General features: G+C 49.3%; 2 protein-coding genes and 1 pseudogene across 3 annotated transcripts in view; 2 read left to right on the forward strand and 1 right to left on the reverse strand.

Moving 5' to 3' along the window:
* The window catches only part of LOC311530637 (C-type lectin domain family 2 member D-like), a 322,581-nt gene that overhangs the window by 217,111 nt on the left and 84,914 nt on the right, over window positions 1-20,556 (forward strand).
* On the forward strand, window positions 111-12,081 carry LOC311530641 (E3 ubiquitin-protein ligase TRIM15-like). The gene is made up of 9 exons (XM_084647466.1): window positions 111-199; window positions 440-535; window positions 1,391-1,621; window positions 1,931-1,953; window positions 4,071-4,186; window positions 7,793-7,852; window positions 10,608-10,736; window positions 11,241-11,299; window positions 12,054-12,081. Exons 3-9 carry the CDS (start codon window positions 1,538-1,540, stop codon window positions 12,054-12,056), a joined length of 474 nt encoding a protein of 157 aa, XP_084503592.1. The 5' UTR covers window positions 111-199; window positions 440-535; window positions 1,391-1,537; the 3' UTR covers window positions 12,057-12,081.
* LOC311530632 (C-type lectin domain family 2 member D-like) overlaps window positions 16,504-20,556 on the reverse strand; it is a 52,877-nt pseudogene continuing 48,824 nt past the window's right edge. Inside the window, exons 3-5 of the transcript in view lie at window positions 19,259-19,446; window positions 18,402-18,505; window positions 16,504-17,263 (exon numbers count right to left, since the gene is read on the reverse strand). The product of the transcript in view is annotated as a C-type lectin domain family 2 member D-like (transcript). The remainder of the gene's footprint in view (window positions 17,264-18,401; window positions 18,506-19,258; window positions 19,447-20,556) is intronic.

Here is a 20,556-nt window from a genome sequence, read left to right on the forward strand (position 1 = left end):
CCAGGCCTGGCATTGGCTGCAGGTATAACGGGGCAGGGCTAGCTGAACCCAAAGGTTTTCTTTGATCCCTGCTGTGACAGTCGGCACTTTCTCTTCTCCTTCATAGAAGGAAATATAGATTTAAAGAGAATACCTACCCCATTCCTGGCTACACACTTCTAAAATCATTCACTGGCAATAGGACACTGCCCCATCCCAGGTAAGTACCTTTGACAGAAGAGTTCTACACACGACACTGAGTGCGTTCATCTCACTCACAATGTAAAGCAATGTAAAGCTGTCTCTGTTAATGAGGTTTCATTTCCTTGGTGTTCCTGATGTCATAAACCTGGTAGGGTTAACAGTCACCTACAGAGCCTTCGGTTTGATATGGAAACCCCCCACCCCACCCCAAGCACTCTCAAAATGAAACCTCCCAAAATCATTTCTGTTTCTTCAGGAAAAGATTCAGGCCCATTTGGAGATTCTGAAGGAAGAGAGAGAAAAGCTTCTGAGATTTAAAGTGACTGGAGAGGTTTAAAGCCTGGAGTATCTGGTAGGTGCCCATTGTTATTAACTTGCAGGGACTTGCAGTGGGCCATCTGTTAGGAAGCTGGTCTCGGGACCCCCCACCCATGGCTTCTCCCAGCAGCCTGGGCTCCCTGGGCCTCTTTTACCCTGGCCGGGCTCCAGCTTCCAGCCTGGCCGGGAGGCTGGACCTCGGGGAGAAGAGGAGCGGTAGATGGCTGGGTCTGTGGTGAAAAGTGGATGGGCCAGGCCCCTTGGCTTCCCTTTGCGGGTGCACCTGGTAGGACATCTGTTTGTAGGCAGCTTCCTCCATGGACTTGGGGAATGTGGGCTTTGTGTTTCTTCATGGGCATGGATGTCTGTGTTAGAGTCCTATGTCTTCGCACACATACACACACCGGCCCTGAGAAATCCTCTCTCAGGAGCAGGACCACATCATATTCTGTAGAATCTAAGCTTCCATTCCAATTAATGAGTTAATTTCTAGCCCTTGTGTCTTTCACAAAACTCCTCCCAAGGTGAGCAGACTATGTCTCGTGCAGTGCTATCTGCCTGAGTCTGCAGACATTTCTTGCATTGTTAATTATTTCTCTCCCCTCGCATCTCTGTTAATGTAGTGCTCAGTCCTGCTGGCTGCTGCTCTGGGTCTGGCTTAACACAGTGTGCTGACTATGTCAGACATAGAAACATACCATGAAAAAATGTTAGGAACAAATGGGAAAGTGGTAGAAAATCCTCTCCCTAGTAACGACAGGGTATAATCATGTGTTAGACATCACAGAATTTTCAAAGAAATTCTCCCTCCTGCAGAATCAGCACTCCATGAACGGACCCTAGACTCTCTCTCTAACCCTTACCTTTCCTTTCTTTTAAAAAAAAATAGATACAGACACAAAACAAGAGGCAGAAGGTTGTATCTGAATTTCAGCAACTGTGGCAGTTTCTAGAAGAAGAAGAGCACCTCCTGCTGGCCCAGCTGGAAAATCTGGAAAAGGCGATTGTGAAGATACAGAATGACAATGTCATTAAAATGTCTGAGGAGATTTCCCGTCTCAGCAACTTGATCAGTGATCTGGAGGGGAAGTGTCAGAAGCCAGCAAGTGAATTCCTGCGGGTGAGACTGAGTTATAAACATCCCTGATCCAAACACAGGGATAGGACAGCTCCTGAATCATGGGCACTGGAGACCAGCAGTCAGAGGTCACAGTGTAATTCAGTGTGTGCATTCCTGAAATGTGAATTATTGTTTCTCTTTGAAGAATTACAGACTCATTTATATTAGAGATGACATTAACTCAGCAAATCCATGGCCCTAGGGCCAAGGCAGGGCCTCTTTTACCCATATCTGCAAAATCCCTTCTCTGGGATCCCCAGTGGGCGGCATTTGGGACTAAAATTGTTTTTCTGTCTCTTTCCTCTCTAGGATGTCAGAAGCACCTTGAGCAGGTATGTGGCTCTATTTCACTTCCCCTCATTCTTCACGATGCTGTGAAAGGGCTTGGAGAGTGTATCGACTCTACATTTCATAAAAATATAAGAATGGCCATACTAGGTCAGACCAGTATCCTGTCTTCCAACAGCAGCCAATGCCAGGTGCCCCAGAGGGAATGAACAGAACAGGTTATCGTCAAGTGATCCATCCCCTGTCACCATTCCCAGCATCTGCCAAACACAGGCTAGGAACACCAAGCTGGTTTATAGCCACTGATGGACGTATGCTCCATGAACTTATCTAGTTCTTTTTTTAACCCTGTTTGTGTCTTGGCCTTCACAACATCCTCTGGCAAAGAGTTCCACAGGTTGACTGTGCGTTGTGTGAAGAAATACTTCCTTTTGTTTGTTTTAAAACTGCTGTCTATTAATTTCATTTGGTGACCCCCTAGTTCTTGCATTATGAGAAGGAGTAAATAACACTTTCTTATTTACTCTCTCCACACCAGTCATGATTTTAAAGACCTCTATCATAGCGCCCCTCTTAGCCGTCTGTTTTCTAAGATGAAATGTCCCAGTCTTATTAATCTCTCCTCATATGGAAGCTGTTCCATAACCAGTATCATTTTTGTAGTGCTTTTCTGAACCTTTTTTGAGATGGGGTGTCCAGGTCTGCATGCAATTTTCAAGATTTTGCATGGATTTATATAGACGCAATGTGATATTTTCTGTTGTATTATCTATCTCTTTCTTAATGATTCCCAACATAGTTAGCTTTTTTGACTATCACTGCACATCGAGGGGATATTTTCAGAGAACTATCCACAATGACTTCAGGATCTCTTTTTTGAGTGATAGCAGCTAATTTAGACCCCCTCATTTTATAACTATAGATGGGATTATGTTTTCCAATATGTATTACTCTGCATTTATCAGTATTGAATTTCATCTGCCAAATTTTTTACCCAGTCACCCAGTTTTGTGAGATCCCTTTGTAACTCTTCACAGTCTGCTTTGTACTTAACTATCTTGAGTAGTTTTGCATTATCTGCAAATTTTGCCACCTCACTGTTTACCCCAGATCATTTATGTATATGTTGAATAGGACTGATCCCAGTACAGACCCCTGGGGAACACCACTATTTATCTCTCTCCATTCTAAAAACTGATAATTTGTTCCTACCCTTTGTTTCCTATCTTTTAATCAGTTACTAATCCATGAGAGGACCTTCCGTCTTATCCCATGACAGCTTACTTTGCTTAAGAGCCTGTGGTGAGGGATCTTATCAAAGGCTTTCTGAAAATCTAAGTACACTATATCCACTGGATCCCCCTTATCCACATGTTTGTTGACCCCCTCAAAGAATTTTAGTAGATTGGTGGTGCATGATTTCCCTTTACAAAAACCATGTTGACTCTTCCCCAACAAATCATGTTCATCTATGTATCTGATAATGCTGTTCTTTACTATAGTTCCCCAGGGCACTGCAGCAAAATATATGGGGCAAGGTCACGTTCAGAATGTAATTCCCATTTATGCATTTAATCCTCACCCTTTAACACAGGACTCTTGAATTATCTATTCAGTGGGAAAGATTGGCCTACAGTATTTCCTAGAGATGTTACATCCCTGGGGAATTGGCTGCCTCAGAACCCCGAGGATCAATATGGGCCTTTCAGCTCAAGGCACTGGTTACAATCATGCCCTGGACAGCGGAATCAAGAGTCTTTACCACCTCAGGACTGTTTGGAGACCTGTGTGGAAGGAACTGGTGGGGGCGGGGGCCCCTGAGGTTTCAATCTAGTTCCTGAAAGAACAATCTGATAACACTGTGCGCATGAAATATGGGAACATACTAGTATTAGTGCATGGAGGCGAAGGAGTGAATTGGTCATGAAAACATGATTCCCCTTTGATGTACAGATCTGCTCTGTCCAGGCCAGAGATGAAGAATATTAATGGGGCCTTTAGGGAAAGGTTGCACTGCCATGGCCAGTGCTGTGCCTGCTCTGAGACTGGGAGAAGTGGAGGAATTCTAACTCCAGGCCCATAAGAGCAGCAACTTCCACTAGCAAGGAATTATAATGAGTCACTAAAAGAAACATAATATCATGAAATTCTTCCTCTCCAGGTGCGAGAAGGGGAAGTTCCTCCAGCCAGTGGAGATTTCTCCTGAGCTGGAAAAGAGACTCAGTGATTTCTCCCAGCGAAATATTGCTCTAATGGAGATTCTGTGGAAGTTCAAAGGTACTGAGAAGGGATCTAGGAAAGGAAACCAGGGTGTGTCTCTGGGACTATGGGTGGAGATGGGCTCTGGGCAACTGGTTCAATTAGATTATGTACCTATTTAATAACAAGTAGAAAGCAGACAAACTGAGCAGATGAAGTAAGGGCCCAGGTGCCAGGATCTTTCACATTGTTTCACTCTGTGAACTTTGGTACAATCATTAAGGTAAAAATGTACAAAATTTGGGGTACCTCAGTTTCTCTCTTCCAACTACAGAACTACGGGGCATGTGCTCCAGAGCTTTTTAGCAGCCCCACATGCAGCTGGAGTCCATAGGATCTGCAGGTGCCCATTACCAAGGAACTCCGGGCCCCAGGTGCCTAAGGCCTTGTCTATCTACACTACAGAGTTTTGTCGATTCCAGTTACGCCAACAAACAGCCACTACTATAATTAAACCACTGTTGCATGTCCACACTGTGCTCCTTGTGTCGGCAAAGCACATCCACAATAGTAGCTTTGCATTGACACAGACAGCTCTGGGTAGCTATCCCACTGTGCCACTGGTCAGAAGGTGCTTTGTGAAGGGTTTGCAATGCCTCATGCAGGCAGGTAGAGAGTCACATGATGAAGGTTTCTCAATCTCATTGTTCCATGGGCATCCTACTGTATGGCCAGCTATTTTTCAACTGCCCTGGCAACCTGCACCCCAGCCATCACTGTCAGAAAGCATGGATACTACGCTGCTGTTCAGTATTGTGCTGTGCTGTGTATTGTGCTTGTATTGAACACAAGGCTATAGGGGGAACCCAATGGGGGGCTATTTGGCTGGAGGATGCCTTGAAGGAGCATTTTAACACTGAGCCACAGTAACGTGTGTTGCTGTAGTGTGCTGAACCTGGCATTGTTTCTTTGCACTGTGCTATGAACCTTGTAATGATTTCTGTGTGTGCCTGAAAAGTTACACATCTTAGATCCCTTTTTAGAGTAACGCTTGATAATATGACCAAACTGACACTGCTGAACAGTAATTAGGGTTACCATACGTCCGTATTTTCCCGGACATGTCCAGCTTTTTGGTTCTTAAATCACCATCTGGGAGGAATTTTTAAATATCTAAAAACATCTGGGATTTTGCCACATCGGTCGGGACGCCCTTTGTCCCGATATTGGGGACCGCTCACCTCACCACACACACCAAAGTCCCGGGGCTGGTGGCGCTTCCTGGGGCAGCTCCCGGCACCTGCCCGCTGGCAGGAGCCTGCAGTGTGGGCGGCCCCTTGGCACAGAGGCAGAGGTGGTCTCCGCGTGCTGCCTCCTGCCCAATCAGAGCTGCGGGGGCAGGGCCTGCAGGTGCTGGCAGCGGGCAGCGAGCCCTCCGCCCCCGCCCTGACCCGACCTGACCCGAACCTAGGAGCCAGAGGGACCTTCCGGATGCTTCCTGGGAGCCGCCCCAGGTAAGCACCGCTGGGACTCCCCACCTCGCCCCCCGGAAGGTGCCTCTGGCTCTTAGGGTCGGGTCGAGTCAGGGGTGGGAGGGGAGGGCTCTCTGCGTGCTGCCGGCACCTGTAAGCCCCACTCCATGGCTACGGCAGCTCCCATTGGTGCTTTTCTTTGGTGCTGGCCAATGGGAGCCACGGAGCTCACGCTTGTGGCGGGCGCAGCCCGTGGAGACCCCTTGGCTGCCCCTGATCCTAGGAGCCAGAGCGACCTGCGGCAGGAGGGGTGAGTAGGCGAGTGGGGCATGGTGGTGAAGAGGCGAGCGGCGAGGGAGCCAGTGGCTGGCTGGTGGGTGGGTGAGGAGGCAAGTGGCAGGCGGGGAGGGTGAAGAGGCGAGCGGCGAGCCAGCGGTGGGCAGTGAAGAGGCGAGCGGCGAGGGAGCCAGGAGCGGGCGGGGTCCAATGGGGCAGAAAGGGGGCAGAGTTGGGGACTTTGGGGAAGGGGTTGGAATGGGGGCGGGGAAGAAGTGGAGTTGGGGCGGGGGCAGGTGGGGCAGGCAAATACCCCCTTCCCCCCCCCCCCAATGTAGTGTCCTCTTTTTTGAATATTCAAATATGGTAACCCTAACAGTAATACAAGAAGCCCACAGAAGTGTGTGTTTGTGTGGGGGAAGCATGTGTGACAGCATGTGGGGGGGTTGTGCATGAGAGAGAGAGAGAATGTGTTGGCGGAGCGTGTGAGAGACTGTGTGTGTGGGGAGTGTGTATGTGAGAAAGAGAGACAAATTGTGTATGGGGGACTTCCTGGGGCTTTGAAAGGGGAGGGACACATGTCTACATAGCTGGATGAATGGCAGCAGATTTCCAAACAGTGAGCAGAGCGGTTACGGTGGGCATCGTGAGATACCTTCCGGAGGCCAGTTACAGCAACGTAACAAACACAGTGTCTACACTGACACTTTGTTGATCTAACTTTGCTGCAAAAATCTCTATGCCTCCCATTGAGGTGGTTATATTTTGTCAGTAAAGCAGGAGAGTTTTGTCACCAAGAGGTGCATTGTAGTGTGTACACCTCCACTGTTTTGTCAATGAAAGCTGCCTTTTGCCGACAAAACAGTGTAGACAAGGCCTAAAGGTCGGCACCCAAAACGTAAACCCTCAATTTAAGGCCACTTTTGAAATGTGGACCCAGCTCACCATTGTGCTCTGGCCCCGTGTGGCAGCTTGTGTGGGCCAAAGGGGCTGTAGGGAAGGTGTAAACCCAGGGGAATCCTCGCAGCACAGGAGCCTCTTGTGCCTCCAGCTCCTCCACAGCAGCTGCAGGCTCAAGGAGTGTTCCCGGGAAAGCAGGGAATAGAGTGGAGTTGTTGAGGGCTGGGCAGAGGAGGAAGGGGTGGAGCAGGAATAATGGGGTGTGGCCAGGGTAAAGCTGTGCCTTTGACACTGCCTCCGGGAGAAGTCATCTAGGGGCCACTGGACCAGAGGTGCAACTCAGGCTGGACCTCCGGACTTCCGCAGCCTGTGCCAATGTCTGCACTGACCCCAGCAGCTACTGAATAGGAGAACCACAAACTGCTTCCCCCATCCTTTTACCAGTGCAGGGGTGAATGAGGCCCATTGAGCCAATTCTCTCCCTGACTCAGTTTCCACATTTATGAAATAATTTTAAGATTATTTGTATTTCAGTCTATGCAGAATGAAAGCCCCATTGTGCTGAGCTCTGTACATATACTGAGCTCTGTACATATACTGAGACCCAAAGAGCTCACAATTCAGGCTCCTCATCCTGAAAAGTCTCAGCATCCCACTGATGTGAAAGAGGCCAATGTTTGTAAAGTTACATTAATGCTAAAATCTTTGCAGGATCTGGCCTGGCTCATGACAAAATGTAAAAGGAGAATGAGAAATCAGCTGGGTTTGGAGGATGAGGGAACAGAAAATCTGTCTTCCACATAGTGTCTCTTTGAGTGGTTCTGAGGCTTCATGGATATTGGTTCTGTTGATTTGAGACGCTTGAATGAAAGAAAATAGGATGATTCATATTAGCCTTTGTTAAAAATCTGGGTGTGTCTCTGTCTCTCCAACTGTTTTTCTCTCATAATTAAAATACAATTATGTCAATTAAGAGTGAGGATGTCACAAATATGACAGCATGAAATATCATCTGTCTTATCCTTTCCCCCTCCAGACATTCTGCCATCTGAACTGGAGACAATAAGAGGGAAATCCTTAGGATCACACAGACCAGGTGAGACTTCAGGTGGAGATTATCATTAAATAAAGAGGAAAATCCCATGAAAACATTTTCATGAACTTCTAGATAAATGTACAAACCAAACCAACACTGACCATGACACACACCCCTAAAAATAAAAATAAAAACAAAAACATGAAATACTAAAAGAAAAGGAGGACTTGTGGCACCTGTGGCTCACGAAAGCTTATGCTCAAATAAATTGGTTAGTCTCTAAGGTGCCACAAGTCCTCCTTTTCTTTTTGCAAATACAGACTAACACGGCTGCTACTCTGAAACATGAAATACTAAGAAATCCCAAGCCGAAATCACACAAACAATCCTGATACCATCCTTAGTGTTGAGTCCCTGCACCCACTGACGAACAGAAACACTCTCCCTGACCAAGAAACACTCTGAGGCTAGGCCTACATAGCAATGTAAGCGTAAGGGATATGAGTCAGCTGACCTCTTGTCAGGGAATCCTGGGCTTGAGCATCAACACTGCATTTTAACTCTAGGTTAAGAATTTTCTGCACTGGGGGGAAACTCGACTGCCAATCCTGTTTCCTAACTGTGGTGGTGCTATTGATGGGACGCGGGTGCCCGTAAGGAGCACGTGAGTACATATGCCGCGTAATTAGCTCATTTGGTGGCTGTCTCCATTTGAGAGGGCATTATACTGAATTACTGTCTAGTCGGATAACTGGGTTCTCCAGCTCTAGGCTCGGTCACATTGGCAAAAACATGCCCCTGTGCCTGTCCTAAGGATAATGAGGACATCAGTCTCCAGGGTGTCAAACTATTACAGTGAAACTTTGTAATTCTTAATTTTTCAAATACGATGATCAATGATCAAGTTTTTGCTTGCTTGCTTGATTTTTTTCAGTTTGTTTTGAAGTTTGACATAAAATGAAGGTGTCAGAGGGAAGACACACACACATTCCAGTCTGGCTGCTGCTTGCTGCAAAGTGGCAAAATCCATCCCCAAGGCTTGGGATGCAGTGTGCTCCAGCAACCCTGGGGAATCCCTTATCCCTGCCATCACCACACCCCCAGACCTCTGGGATGCTGCGGAGAAATTTTGGTGCTGGCTCCCACTGACCACCCTAACAGTGCATGCTGCCCAGGTGACCCTGCACCTGCAGCCCAAGAGAGGGCAGGAGGGCCTGGAGTAAGGGCCAGTGAGCAGAGCAGGGCCCATAGCAGCTGCCCTGCAGGGAGAAGAAGTGGCAGAGCTCTCGGCTCAGTATGGCTGAGGGAAGGATGACCCACCTCCTAACTTTGCTCCCTGCTCCAGGCAAGCTCCGTGCACCACCATGGAGGAGAAACTTCCACCACCACTGTGGGAGGAGCAGGAAGGGGGACCTCTCGGCCAGGTTGGCATGCTGTGTCTGGCATGCTGTGCTGGCTGCCTGTAGCACTGCTCCTCCGCCTCCAGGAACTATAGGATACACCCAGAAGACTTCCACACCCAAGTCAAGACACGGATGCATGCACATAGGAAACCAATAGGGCTTGGACCCGGGTTCCAGTTTAACATGGGCTCTGACCCTCCAGACCTGCAGGGTCCTGGGACTCTGGATCAGAGCCCTAGATTAGCATATTTGCAGTGTGGATGCAATGAGGGTTTGGCTTGAGCCCAGGCTCAGACCCTGGCTTAAACTGCTGTGTAGATACACTCTCCCTCACCAACACAGATATGTCATTAATGCTGACCCTGGCATTTCCATACATGTCCGTAAGCCCTTTAAATATTAAATTCAAAGGGTTGCCACATTTTTTTTCCTTTCCCCTATGTGAGAGGCTCGCTCCGATTGCACTTCACCAGCATCCCATCTTTCTCTTCAGCTGGGCTGGGCTGAGATCTCCCATTTGAGTTGCTCTCTTTCTCCTCTGTTAGAGATATGGTCCCTCTGTGATGTTGCCACATCCTCCCTGCTCTCTGGGCTGGAGAAGGGGCCACTCTCTGGCCTGAGTGGATCATCCCCAATACCCATCCCCTTCTCTTCTCCCAGGCCAGGGAGAGAAGGACAGGTTCAGTATAGAGCTTCCCCCAGGTTTATATCTATTACCTTCCTCCTCTAACTCCCCTCCCTGCAACTTCAGGTTCTCACCTTCCTCTCTAACCCTCAGAGGAGAAGCTCCAGCAGGAAAAGCAGGGAGATGCTATTTGCATGTACTGGGACATGGTGGATCTACGCCTTCCCAAAGCTAAAGGCCCGTCCCCTCAACTAAGGGGGAGAAACCATGAAGCCCAGGGAACAATGGAGTATTTGGGACAATGAAAGAGAAACCAGGACAAGGAGAGAGGTCAGAAGTTTAAAAATGAGGGAGCCAGAAGGGGACACCAAGCAGAGAACCCCAGAGAGCATCTGTTGCTCCTCAAAGGTGTCTAAGGAGTCAGTGAACACTGCCCAGGGGAACTGTGCCTGGAGACATGATTTTAAAAGGGAATGGATATACATGCCACAGTCTCAGAGCACTTCTTCCTCCCTCCAGATTTGTCCTCCTGCAGTGATGTGTGGCCATCTTGGCCATCACCAGGAGGAGATTAATAAGGATGTCTTGCCACTTTCTGAAGTCACAAATGGGGTGTGTATACATCAGGAGGTGCAGGGAATATTGCAGCCAGAACTTTAGTAAGAGGTTCAAAAAGAGCTGGAAAAGGGGCTGCAAGCTGACACACCACCTAATATCCCCAGTGGGCTGTGGAACAAAAGTGGAGTACAGGCTGGCCCACCACAGTTCCTCATTTTCTCTCCTGTAGGTCCCACCATTTGGAGTCAGGATGGAACACAAAGGCAAGGAAGTGGATGGTGTGGAGCACAAGCATGTACAGATGTTCTCGGGGACTGGTACAGAGGTGGACCAGCTGGATGTCCTTCAGCCAATACAGGTGGCGTGTCAAAGGTGGCTGGGGAGGCTTGTGGTGCAAGAGGTGATGATGAGTTACAGAGGGCCAGCTGTGAGGGATGAGTGGGAAACACCTTCTCACAGGACCTGGTTGAGGAAAGCAAGAGAAGCAAGAGGCTAGGTTGTCCTCACCTTCTGGAACACAAAGGAGGGGACATGTAGGGTGGGCAGCCCCATGCACTGGCTGAGCACTGTGGGCTCCATCCAGTCACTCTAGTTCTGAGTCTGGTTGTACCATCCAGGGCTATCCTCTGATGCACCAAGGGGGATTCAACCACCTGCACACTAAGGTGTGGAAGAGTAGGGAGATGCAGCTGGGAAGGAGGGAAAAAGCAGCCACCACAGAAAGTCTCAGCAGCCAGGGGGACGAACTGCCAGGGCATCTCTGCTTATTCTCAGGCATTCAGGAGAGAGAAGCAGCTCCCCAGGCTGGTGTTGTAAATCAGAGACGCTGTGCTCTAATCTCTGTGACCCTTTTCCCCTCCAGACTCTTTCCCACCTGAGCTAGAGCAGGGAAGGGAGGATCTCTGGGATCACACATCCAGGGTGAGCTTTGGGGGAGTTTTTCCTTCCATTAACAGAAAATGTCCATGAAAGCAACTCTCCCACACAGCAATAACCAGAGACACTTGCACTGCCCAGCCCTAAAGCCACCTTAATTGTGATCTGAGAATTTGTATTGACATTGACAAGCCTTTCCAATATTACCTTCAAGGTGGTCAGGAGAGAGAGCCTCCTGGTTGCCACACCCTTCCCCATTTCACCTGGGGGACAGACTGTTCCCCATGGCTCTTCTCCTTTGGGCAGGGCTGGACTCTGCCATTGCAGCTGCTTTGTGGGTTGGGGAGATGGTGTCTCTCTAGTGCTGCCACCTGTAGACCTCCCTTCTCTCTGGGCTGGGAAGGGGCTGCCCCACCCATTGCCACCTCCTGCTTCCTGCTCACTGGCCTTGAACTATTGGCTCTTCCCCTGTGCTGCGTCTTCATCTCTGCTCCCAGGCCTGGCAGTGGAGGATGCATTTATGGGAGGAGACTCCCTCTGGGGTTCAAAGTTGGTACCTGCCTCCTCAGGACTCTCCTAATTACAAGCTTTTGCTACCTTCCTTGCCAAGTCTCTGTTGCTGGGAATGAACCAGCCCCAGCTGGGGAGCAGGGAGCTGCAGGCTCTATATTCAAATGAGAAAGTACAGAAGTGGATCCCATTACACAGGTTGAGGAACTGCCAAGCAGGGATGTTAGGGAGTGTGAGAAATGGTCCCAGATTCCCCCAGGGCTGAACTCTGATTCTCTCTCTCCCGTAGTGAATGTGATTCTGGATCCAGACACGGCTCATCCCCGACTCATCCTGTCTGAGGATCAGAAAAGTGGGAAATGGGGAGACACCAGGCAACATCTGCCGAACAATCCAGAGAGATTTGACTCCTGGGCCTGTGTGCTGGGCTCTGAGGGATTCACTTCAGGGATATACTGCTGGGATGTGGAGGTGGGGGACAGAGGATTCTGGGCTGTGGGAGTGGCAAAAGAGTCTGTGAGGAGGAAGGGAGAAGTCAGCTTTAACCCTGAAGTGGGGATCTGGGCTGTGCAGTAGTTGGGTCTGTTCCAGGCTCTCACCTCCCCTGCAACCATACTACCCCTGAGCCAGGTCCCCAGGAGGATCCAGGTTTGTCTGGACTGTGAATGGGGCCAAGTGACATTTTTCGATGCTGATAACAAGGCCCCAATCTTCACTTTCCCACCAGCCTCTGTCCCTGCGGAGAGAATCTACCCCTGGCTCTGGGTGGGGGCAGGATCCGAGCTCAGACTGTGTCCCTGAGACACAGGGGGTGGAATATTGCACTGAGGACCCTGAAATCAGCCTCTCTAGCCTTGGAAACTCCAGTCTTTATGACACTGGAGGGTCCTTGGGGTCTCATGTCTGGACTGTGAAACCACAGAAAGAAGCAAGTAATCAAGATGGAGAAGCCAATCTCATTGCCCAGGGAGCTATTTAGACTGTTTGTCGCTATCTTCTATGGTCCAGGAGGACTCTGGGGAGCTTCAGTCAGACAGTGTCACTAATACATGGGGCGAATTAAAAAATGGGCTTCCCTAGCCCCAGTCATGCTAGTCTCTATGACCCTGGAGGACTCCCGTGTACCCAACCCTCTGGTTCCTTATTCCATCTCCTCCCCCTCCATCTCTGCAGCACCAGGAATTTTGGGAGGCGGGGGGGGGGGCGAGAGAGAAAGGGAGACCCATTGAAGCTGAAGGAGAAGCAGAGGGTCACTGTGGGGCAGGGAGGGATGTAGGGTTTTGGTGGGAGAAGTAATTGCTGGGCTGGGGGACAGGCAGATGTGGTGGCAGCAGGGATAGAGAATTAATTAATTGGGATTTGGAGTTTAGAGAGAAGCTGGAACCTCTACACCAGCAGGGAGCATTTTGTACAAAACTCTTTAATCAGATCTCATTGGGGCCCCCCAGTGACAGCTCCTGCAACAGGGGCCAAAGTCACATTCCTCTGTAGATATGGGATGTCTCTATTTGTCACACAGACATAGGGGAAAATTAAAAACCAAGAGACAGACCAGAAACCATTATAGAATCTTCTTTAAAAATCTCTTTTTTGGGGGGGCAAGCGGTGTGTCAATCTCATGATTTTCTAAGAATTAAGAACATAAGAATGGCCAGACTGGGTCAGACCAAAGGTCCATCTAGCCCAGTATCCTGTCTTACGGCAGTGGCGAATGCCAGGTGCTTCAGAGGGAATGAACACTGGAAGAAGCAGGGACAGAGTGGGTTTAACCAGAGGGAGCAGAGGAAGCAAGAATAAAGGGAGAGTCCTAGAAAAAGGGTGAAAAACAGAAATGGATAGAGCGAAAGGAAAACATTCTTGAGAGGGGAAACACCCAGGGGGAGCAAATGGGGAAGGGGTAAAATTGGGGGACAGAATGGAGACTATGAGAGAAAAATAATCAGTTAACAGTGACTAGAGGAGAATGGAGAAGTCAGAAATAAACCAGGGTGGGTAACAAAAGCTAAAAAAGATTATGAGCAAAAATGGATAGAATGAAAGGAAAGAGAGAAGGAAAGAGAGAGTGTGAGAGAGGGAGAGATGACTTATAAAATGTTACTGAAAGTGAAGCTGTAACTCTTTAATTTCATACATTAATTCATGGACATTTGTGCCATTTTAGTTCCTCAAAAGAACTATGCTTCAATTTTTTGGACATTTTCCCATATGTTCTGGTTACTGAAGATCCTCTCAGCTGCTTTAAAGCCTGACATTTACTTAATGTAAATGAAGCCTACAAAAAGTTCTGTTGGCTTGTTTCCCTTTAATTTCCCAGCTGTGATTTTTGAAGGCCTTCATGAAGGGGCAGGACTAACTCAGAAATTTTAAAAGGCAGCTCCTAAGTACCAGAGGAGCTAGTAAATCAGGGAGTTTTGTGAGGGAGTTTAGAGATGGAAAACGAGAGCCAGATATACCTAACAAACATTCATAGAATCATAGAAGATTAGGGTTGGAAGAGACCTCAGGAGGTCATCTAATCCAACCCCTGCTTAAAGCAGGACCAAACCCAACTAAATCATCCCAGACAAAGCTTTGTCAAGCCAGGCCTTAAAAACCTCTAAGGATGGAGATTCCACCACATCCCTAGGTATCCCATTCCAGTGCTTCATCACCCTCCTAGTGAATAGTTTTTCCTAATATCCAACCTAGACCTCCCCCACTGCAACTTGAGACATTGCTCCTTGTTCTGTCATCTGCCACCACTCAGAACAGCCTAGCTCCATCCTCTTTGGAACCCCCCTTCAGGTAGTTGAAGGCTGCTATCAAATCCTCCTCCTCACTCTTCTTTTCTGCAGACTAAATAACCCCAGGTCCCCCAGCCTCTCCTCATAAGTCATGGGCCCCAGCCCCCTAATCATTTTTGTTGCCTTCCAATTTCTTCACATCCTTTCTGTAGTGGGGGGCCCAAAACTGGACGCAATACTCCAGAAGTGGCCTCACTAATGCCAAATAGAGGGGAGTAATCACTTCCCTTGATCTGCTGGCAATGCTCCTACGAATGCAGCCCAATATACCGTTAGCCTTCTTGGCAACAAGGGCACACTGTTGACTCATATCCAGCTTCTCGTTCACTGTAATTCCCAGGTCCTTTTCTGCAGAACTGCCGCTTAGCCAGTCGGTCCCCAGTCTGTAGCGGTGCATGGGATTCTTTGTCCTAAGTGCAGGACTCTGCACTTGTCCATGTTGAACCTCATCGGATTTCTTTTGGCCCAATCCTCCAATTTGTCTAGGTCATTCTGGACCTTATCCCTACTCTCCAGCATATCTACCTCTCCCCCAATCTTAGTGTCATCCACAAACTTGCTGAGCGTGCAATTCATCCCACCATCCATATCATTAATTCTCTAAATGTAGGCCAATAAGCACCCCCCTGCAAAACAAACAAACTAACAAACAACAACAACAAAATCCTGCTGAAGTAAAAATTATTGCTCTGAATGCAGCATCTATGATTACCAGTCTTGTGGGGTGGTGGCATGCGTGGGCATTTGGTGAAAGCAGTTCAAGGTCCTCAGAGACTGAGGGCATGTCTGCACTACAAACATAAGTCAAACTATTCACATCCACACTACTCTCCTTCTGTCAGTCATGCGCATCCTTACCAGGAGTGCTTCCATCAACTTAAGAGAGGCAGTGGGGTGGGGGCGGGAGGGGAGAAGGACTGAGAGACTGGGCTCCCCACTCCTCCCTGGCAGAATGTTTTTTAAGTACATCAGAAGTAGGAAGACTTCCAAACAATCAGTGAGGCCCCAAGGTAACCGAGGTGCCAAAGGAGCACTTTCAGAAGACAAGGCCATTGCAGAGAAGCAAAATATTTTCTTTGCATGGGTTTTCATTGCTGTAGCCCATAAGGTCAGTTTGCTAGCTTGCCATATTGCGTAATATGTTTTCTTTTGGTTTGATTCATATTATTTTGTTATCATATCCTATTATTAATTAATCATAGTATTTTCTGGGGTTTTGTTTATGTGGAATTCCAGTTTATGCTATTCATAAGGGTTATTCATGGTTATTCATAATAGTTGGCTGTAATGCAAATAACCTTCAGGCCTGTATCCTGTACGATTAGCTAGAGTAAGTTAGTATAAGTGTTTGTAAACTTTGGCATAGATAAATGGCATACCAGTTGCCCCCCTTAGCTTTGGGGAACTGAACAAAAAACTTGAATCTGCTAACCTTAAGTCTGGAGCAGACCGGTAACTGCAAGGCACACTGCAGAACATGGAAGTCATGAGTTAGGTCAGGGATAACGGTTTCGAGAATGAGATCATCAATACTAATACATATGAGTATATGGCATAACATGTTAACCTATAGAGTAAGCGTACCTGAAGATTTATGGGGTTGAGGAAATAAGATTTGGGCATGGTAGGTTGGGCCTAGATTCTGACAGCGGGCAGTACCGGGACCCTATAAGATGGCAAACAACCATACAAAGGGGTCACATTTTCCTATCTTCTATCAAGCTATCACCTCAGTTTCACAATATATCCTAGCCACTCAACACTTGAACCTAAGCCCTACCAATTTTGGAAGCCTGGACCATTAGTTCCTCAGACATGCCAGAGACAAGACTGATCCTCTGTCTCCTACTACCAGGTCTTCAGGGATGGGTGTGAATATGCTAGCTTTAGTAGTCTTTTAGAATAGAAATGTTACCACCAGGGGTCATAGAATTGTATTACTTCTTTGTGACTCTGTGTTTTGTAGCATTTCTGCTTCTTTCTTTTATTTTAATAAAGATCTTAACAAGTTGGTTTTGTCCTCAGTATAAGTGTCCTTGCCACACACCCGGAGGGTCCTCTCACAATATTGAACTCTCTGTGTTCTCTATCCCTATAGCCTGAACTGGGACAAGAACCTAAATTATCTTCTGATCAGATCAGTGCTGAGCGGTAAACACATTAGCCCATAAAATTCAGGTCAACACTGCAAAGGTGTGGGAGATTCCCACACATCAGCCATTCTTTTTATGTGACAAATCTGAGGACCTGTCCCAGACTGAGGGGTCAATAGAGGTGGTTTTGGGGAAAAAATACAAAAATACAAAAAATATTCAAAACAATGGGATCTAAATTAGCTGTTACCACTCAAGAAAGAGATCTTGGAGTCCTTGTGGCTCCTAATGTGACCCTGAGTTTAAAGGTTCAAAAGCAGAAGGCACATTGGAAGAATCCACAGTTTAAATGAGACACACTTATTGCTTGCGGGCCCCGCTGCCTGATTTTGAGATCCTGGCCAGGCTGACGAACGGGGACTTGGCTCGTTCAAGTAGGTGTGAGTTGGATCAGTGTCACGTCTAGGAGTCCCATTTCGAGCCCCCTTCCAATGCAGTCTCTTTTCCCATCACATACACCTCAAGTTTCCTACAGATCCACCGTCTTCCCATGTAGCACCGTGAGCTGCTGACCCCTTTCTCATCGTTCAGATAAGCAGTCACCTCCTCCTCTTATCTGAAACCTGCAACACAGAAGCCAGGGTGCTGCAGTCAGGCAGAGGCCAGGCATTTCACATCAGTCCCAGCCAGGGGAGCCGTTCTCCACAGTGCAGGCCTGAGTGTGGAGCAGCTACTCTCCCAGCCCCTCAGGAGCAGAGCTCAGGACACGGAGTCTGTACCCCAGGAGAGGGCCACAGAGGCCCAAACTCGGGACAGTGTCTGGTGGCTATTCAGACCCAGTCAGGCTGGAAGCAGGTAGGATCCAAAGGTTGGGTCCAATACAGCAGAATGGGGACTGTCCATTGGGGAGCCCTGACCCAGTGCCATAAGAGCCTGACTTTTCAAAGTACTGAAGTAACCCAGACCAGGGAAGTGGGGGGTCTCCATCCTCCTCTAATGGCTGGCCTGCATAAGAGCTTTATCAATCGGAGGTGGGGGGAGGGGGTTCAGTTAAAGAAGTGGATTCTTTCGCTCCTATGGCAGAGGCTTATGCTTCTAGTGCTGAATTCCGGGGTTCAAACCCTGCTCCGGGCTCAAGCAGCGCTGGTTTTGTGATCACACTTGGAGCCCACTGAAACCCATCGCAGGGTGGTGGCTGGGCAGCCATCACTACTGTACCCCGTTCCAGTGGGAGCCCCAGGCGTCCAGCACCTGTGAACCGCAAGCTCCCTTAACATCGGTGCCTTGTTGTGGATTCAGAGGCCTCACCAGCCAAGTCACTCAAACCTGCCGGCTGCAATCCCCAGCGGGACCTGCACCTGCAATGCAGCGCTCGGCATGTTGCCCTCTTTAGCAGCCACTGTTAACCTGAGCTCCCTGCTGCCTCCTTTCCCCAGGGCGGGTCAGACACCCCAGGGACGTTGCTGAAGAGGGCTGGGGGAGAACAGCGAGTGTCCCAGCTGAAATCCCAGCGCGCTGCGAGGGCACCTCTGGCTATGGCGGGCTCTGTCTCCGGCCCAGCACTGTGCTGCGGGGAGGAGCCGAGAGTTCAGGGACACACCGGCTCCCATTGGTCTCCGATACACGCAGGACGCGAACGGACCAGGGTCGTGTCTGGTGGTTTCACTAGCACTGAATGGTGGATCTACCTGAGCTCAAACCGCTCAGACACCAGAATCCCCAAGCCCAGGGAATTAGTCCAGGGGGGTGAGAGAGACTCACAGGTGGTTGAATTTGGTGCCATTGGCCCATTTCCAGGGCTGACCCTGCTCCCTCCAGAGGCCGATCCAATGGTCATAGACACCCTTATGGTGCAGCAGGAACGCCTTAAAGAAAGCTGAGGGACAGCAGGTATCAGCCCCAGCTCCGGTGCTTCCCCACCTCCCCCTCCAGGGCTCTGTGCTGCAGAGAATCCCAGTCAAATATTGAAGGGTGCTCAGTTTATTTTCGGGGGGCGGAGATTTTCCCCTCCCTCTTGCAAAGCACAAGATCACCCGGGCAGTCTTAACCCTCCCACCGCACACAGCAGCCCCACCCTGGTGCTCCCAGTAACCCACACCCCAAGTCCCCCTGAGCTGGGGGCAGCTGTTGGGTCTGAGCTTTCTGCAGAGACGTCTCTTCTCACAGAGCAGCCACCGCTCACCCCAGCAAGGCAGGAGGAGGGAGCGAGTCAAGCTGAAGTGGGAGGGGTCAATGTGAAAGGATCCCCTCCTCCCCCGCCTCCTCAGCTGGCTGCTCCTTTCCCATCCCCACAACAGGAGCACTGGCTGGGTTCTCAGTCCCACTCCAGCAGCCAGCAGGCCAGGAGATGCTTGAGCCAGCCCTGCCCTAGACAGAAGCTGTCTCCCTATTTGGGGAGGGGTGCAGTGGAGAATGGGCAATCCCTGTGATCACACACAGACAGTAGGGCCCTGGGCCCAGCCAGGGCTGGCGTTCAGCGGCTGGAAGTTCATTCACTCCAGCCTCCCAGCACGGGAGGGCTCACAGCTGCTCCTCACCCCATGGGGCAGAGCCCAGGTCCTGCTGCAGCAGCTACCCCTGTGCCCAGATTAGTGTCTGGCAACTCGAGAGTCTCTCACCGTTTCCTGCTCACTGTCGATCCCAGCCAGGGAGGCACCCAGGGCAGAGCAGCGGCTTCGGCTGTCGGTCCAGCTCCCTTCCGTCTCTGAGAAATAGTAGCATTTCCCTCGGTATCCCATCCAGCCGTCCGGGCACGAGGGGCTAGCAGGGGGGCACAGATCAGCTGATGAAAGCTGAGAGGTCAGCGCTGAGAATGAGACAGTCACATGGAGGGTAAGAGTTGCATCGAGAATTGGGCATTTGACTGGTACAAAAATTGGTCAACTGACCAGTCAAATCTGTCAAAGAGTGGTCAGATATTTTAAAATACCAATTTATCAGAACTGGTTACCTCCCGCCAGGAAGAAAAAAGAGCAAGACGTCATTGTCTCCAGTAGGTTTAGCTTTCGATAGATACGGATCTACCTAATTTTTTTTTAAAAAAAATGTACTTCACTGAGTTATTTTAGCTCAGAAAAAAAAGGCAAAACAATGAAACCAAGTTCTGGAAAACACCAGTGAGGCTCCAAGACGCAATCCGAAAGGCAGGCTTCCTCCTACCCCCAGGGCTCTCGCTGGAGCATTTGACTGCGGCCAAACAGGCAGTCAATTGACCGGCTTGCCAAGCCCATTGGGACCCCCAGCTGGGGCTGGTCCACTGCAATCAGATGCAGGGGGACGGAGACGTTTGTCACTGTAAATTTGCCTGGCAAGAAGGATTCCAGGGACACTCCCAGCCTGCGAGGGACTGACACAGCTCAGAGCATTTCACCCCAGGCACAAGATCAACAGCTGGACGTTCAACCTAGCAACAAACAGCAGGTGAACTACTGAGAAGAACATGGGAACTTTCACTCAGGGACATGAAAGCCACAAGGGGGCGCCAGAAACTACAGCCACGGGAAGTGACCTGTTGCACTGTGGGCCAGGAATGATGGAACTTAATTCACCTCCTACCTGCAGACTTTTCTCTCCCCAAACACAGCAGCAAGAAAGGCACTTTCTGGAAGCCCTCATGGCAGTGTAACCCTTTCAGAGCCATGAAAGAGCAGCAGTGGGGTCACCCATAAGTGACACCAAAGAGGATTTGAAAGGCCTGTCTAGTTGAGAGGAGTTGGACTCAAACCCCTCCAGATGTTTTCGAGCACGTCACTTTTTTTTGCACCACAGTAACTCGGTAGCTGGTTTTCAAGCCTTCCCATGTGGCTGGCGCTCAGCGAGGAACAGACACTCTAAGTTGGGAAGAGTTAGGAAACGTGGCAGCGGTGATCAGAAAGCGAGCATGTGTTCACCTCACTCACAAGGCATGTCTGACCCT

This window comes from Lepidochelys olivacea (genome assembly GCF_965140295.1).
Source record: "Lepidochelys olivacea isolate rLepOli2 genome assembly, chromosome: 14".
Classification (NCBI taxonomy): domain Eukaryota; kingdom Metazoa; phylum Chordata; order Testudines; family Cheloniidae; genus Lepidochelys; species Lepidochelys olivacea.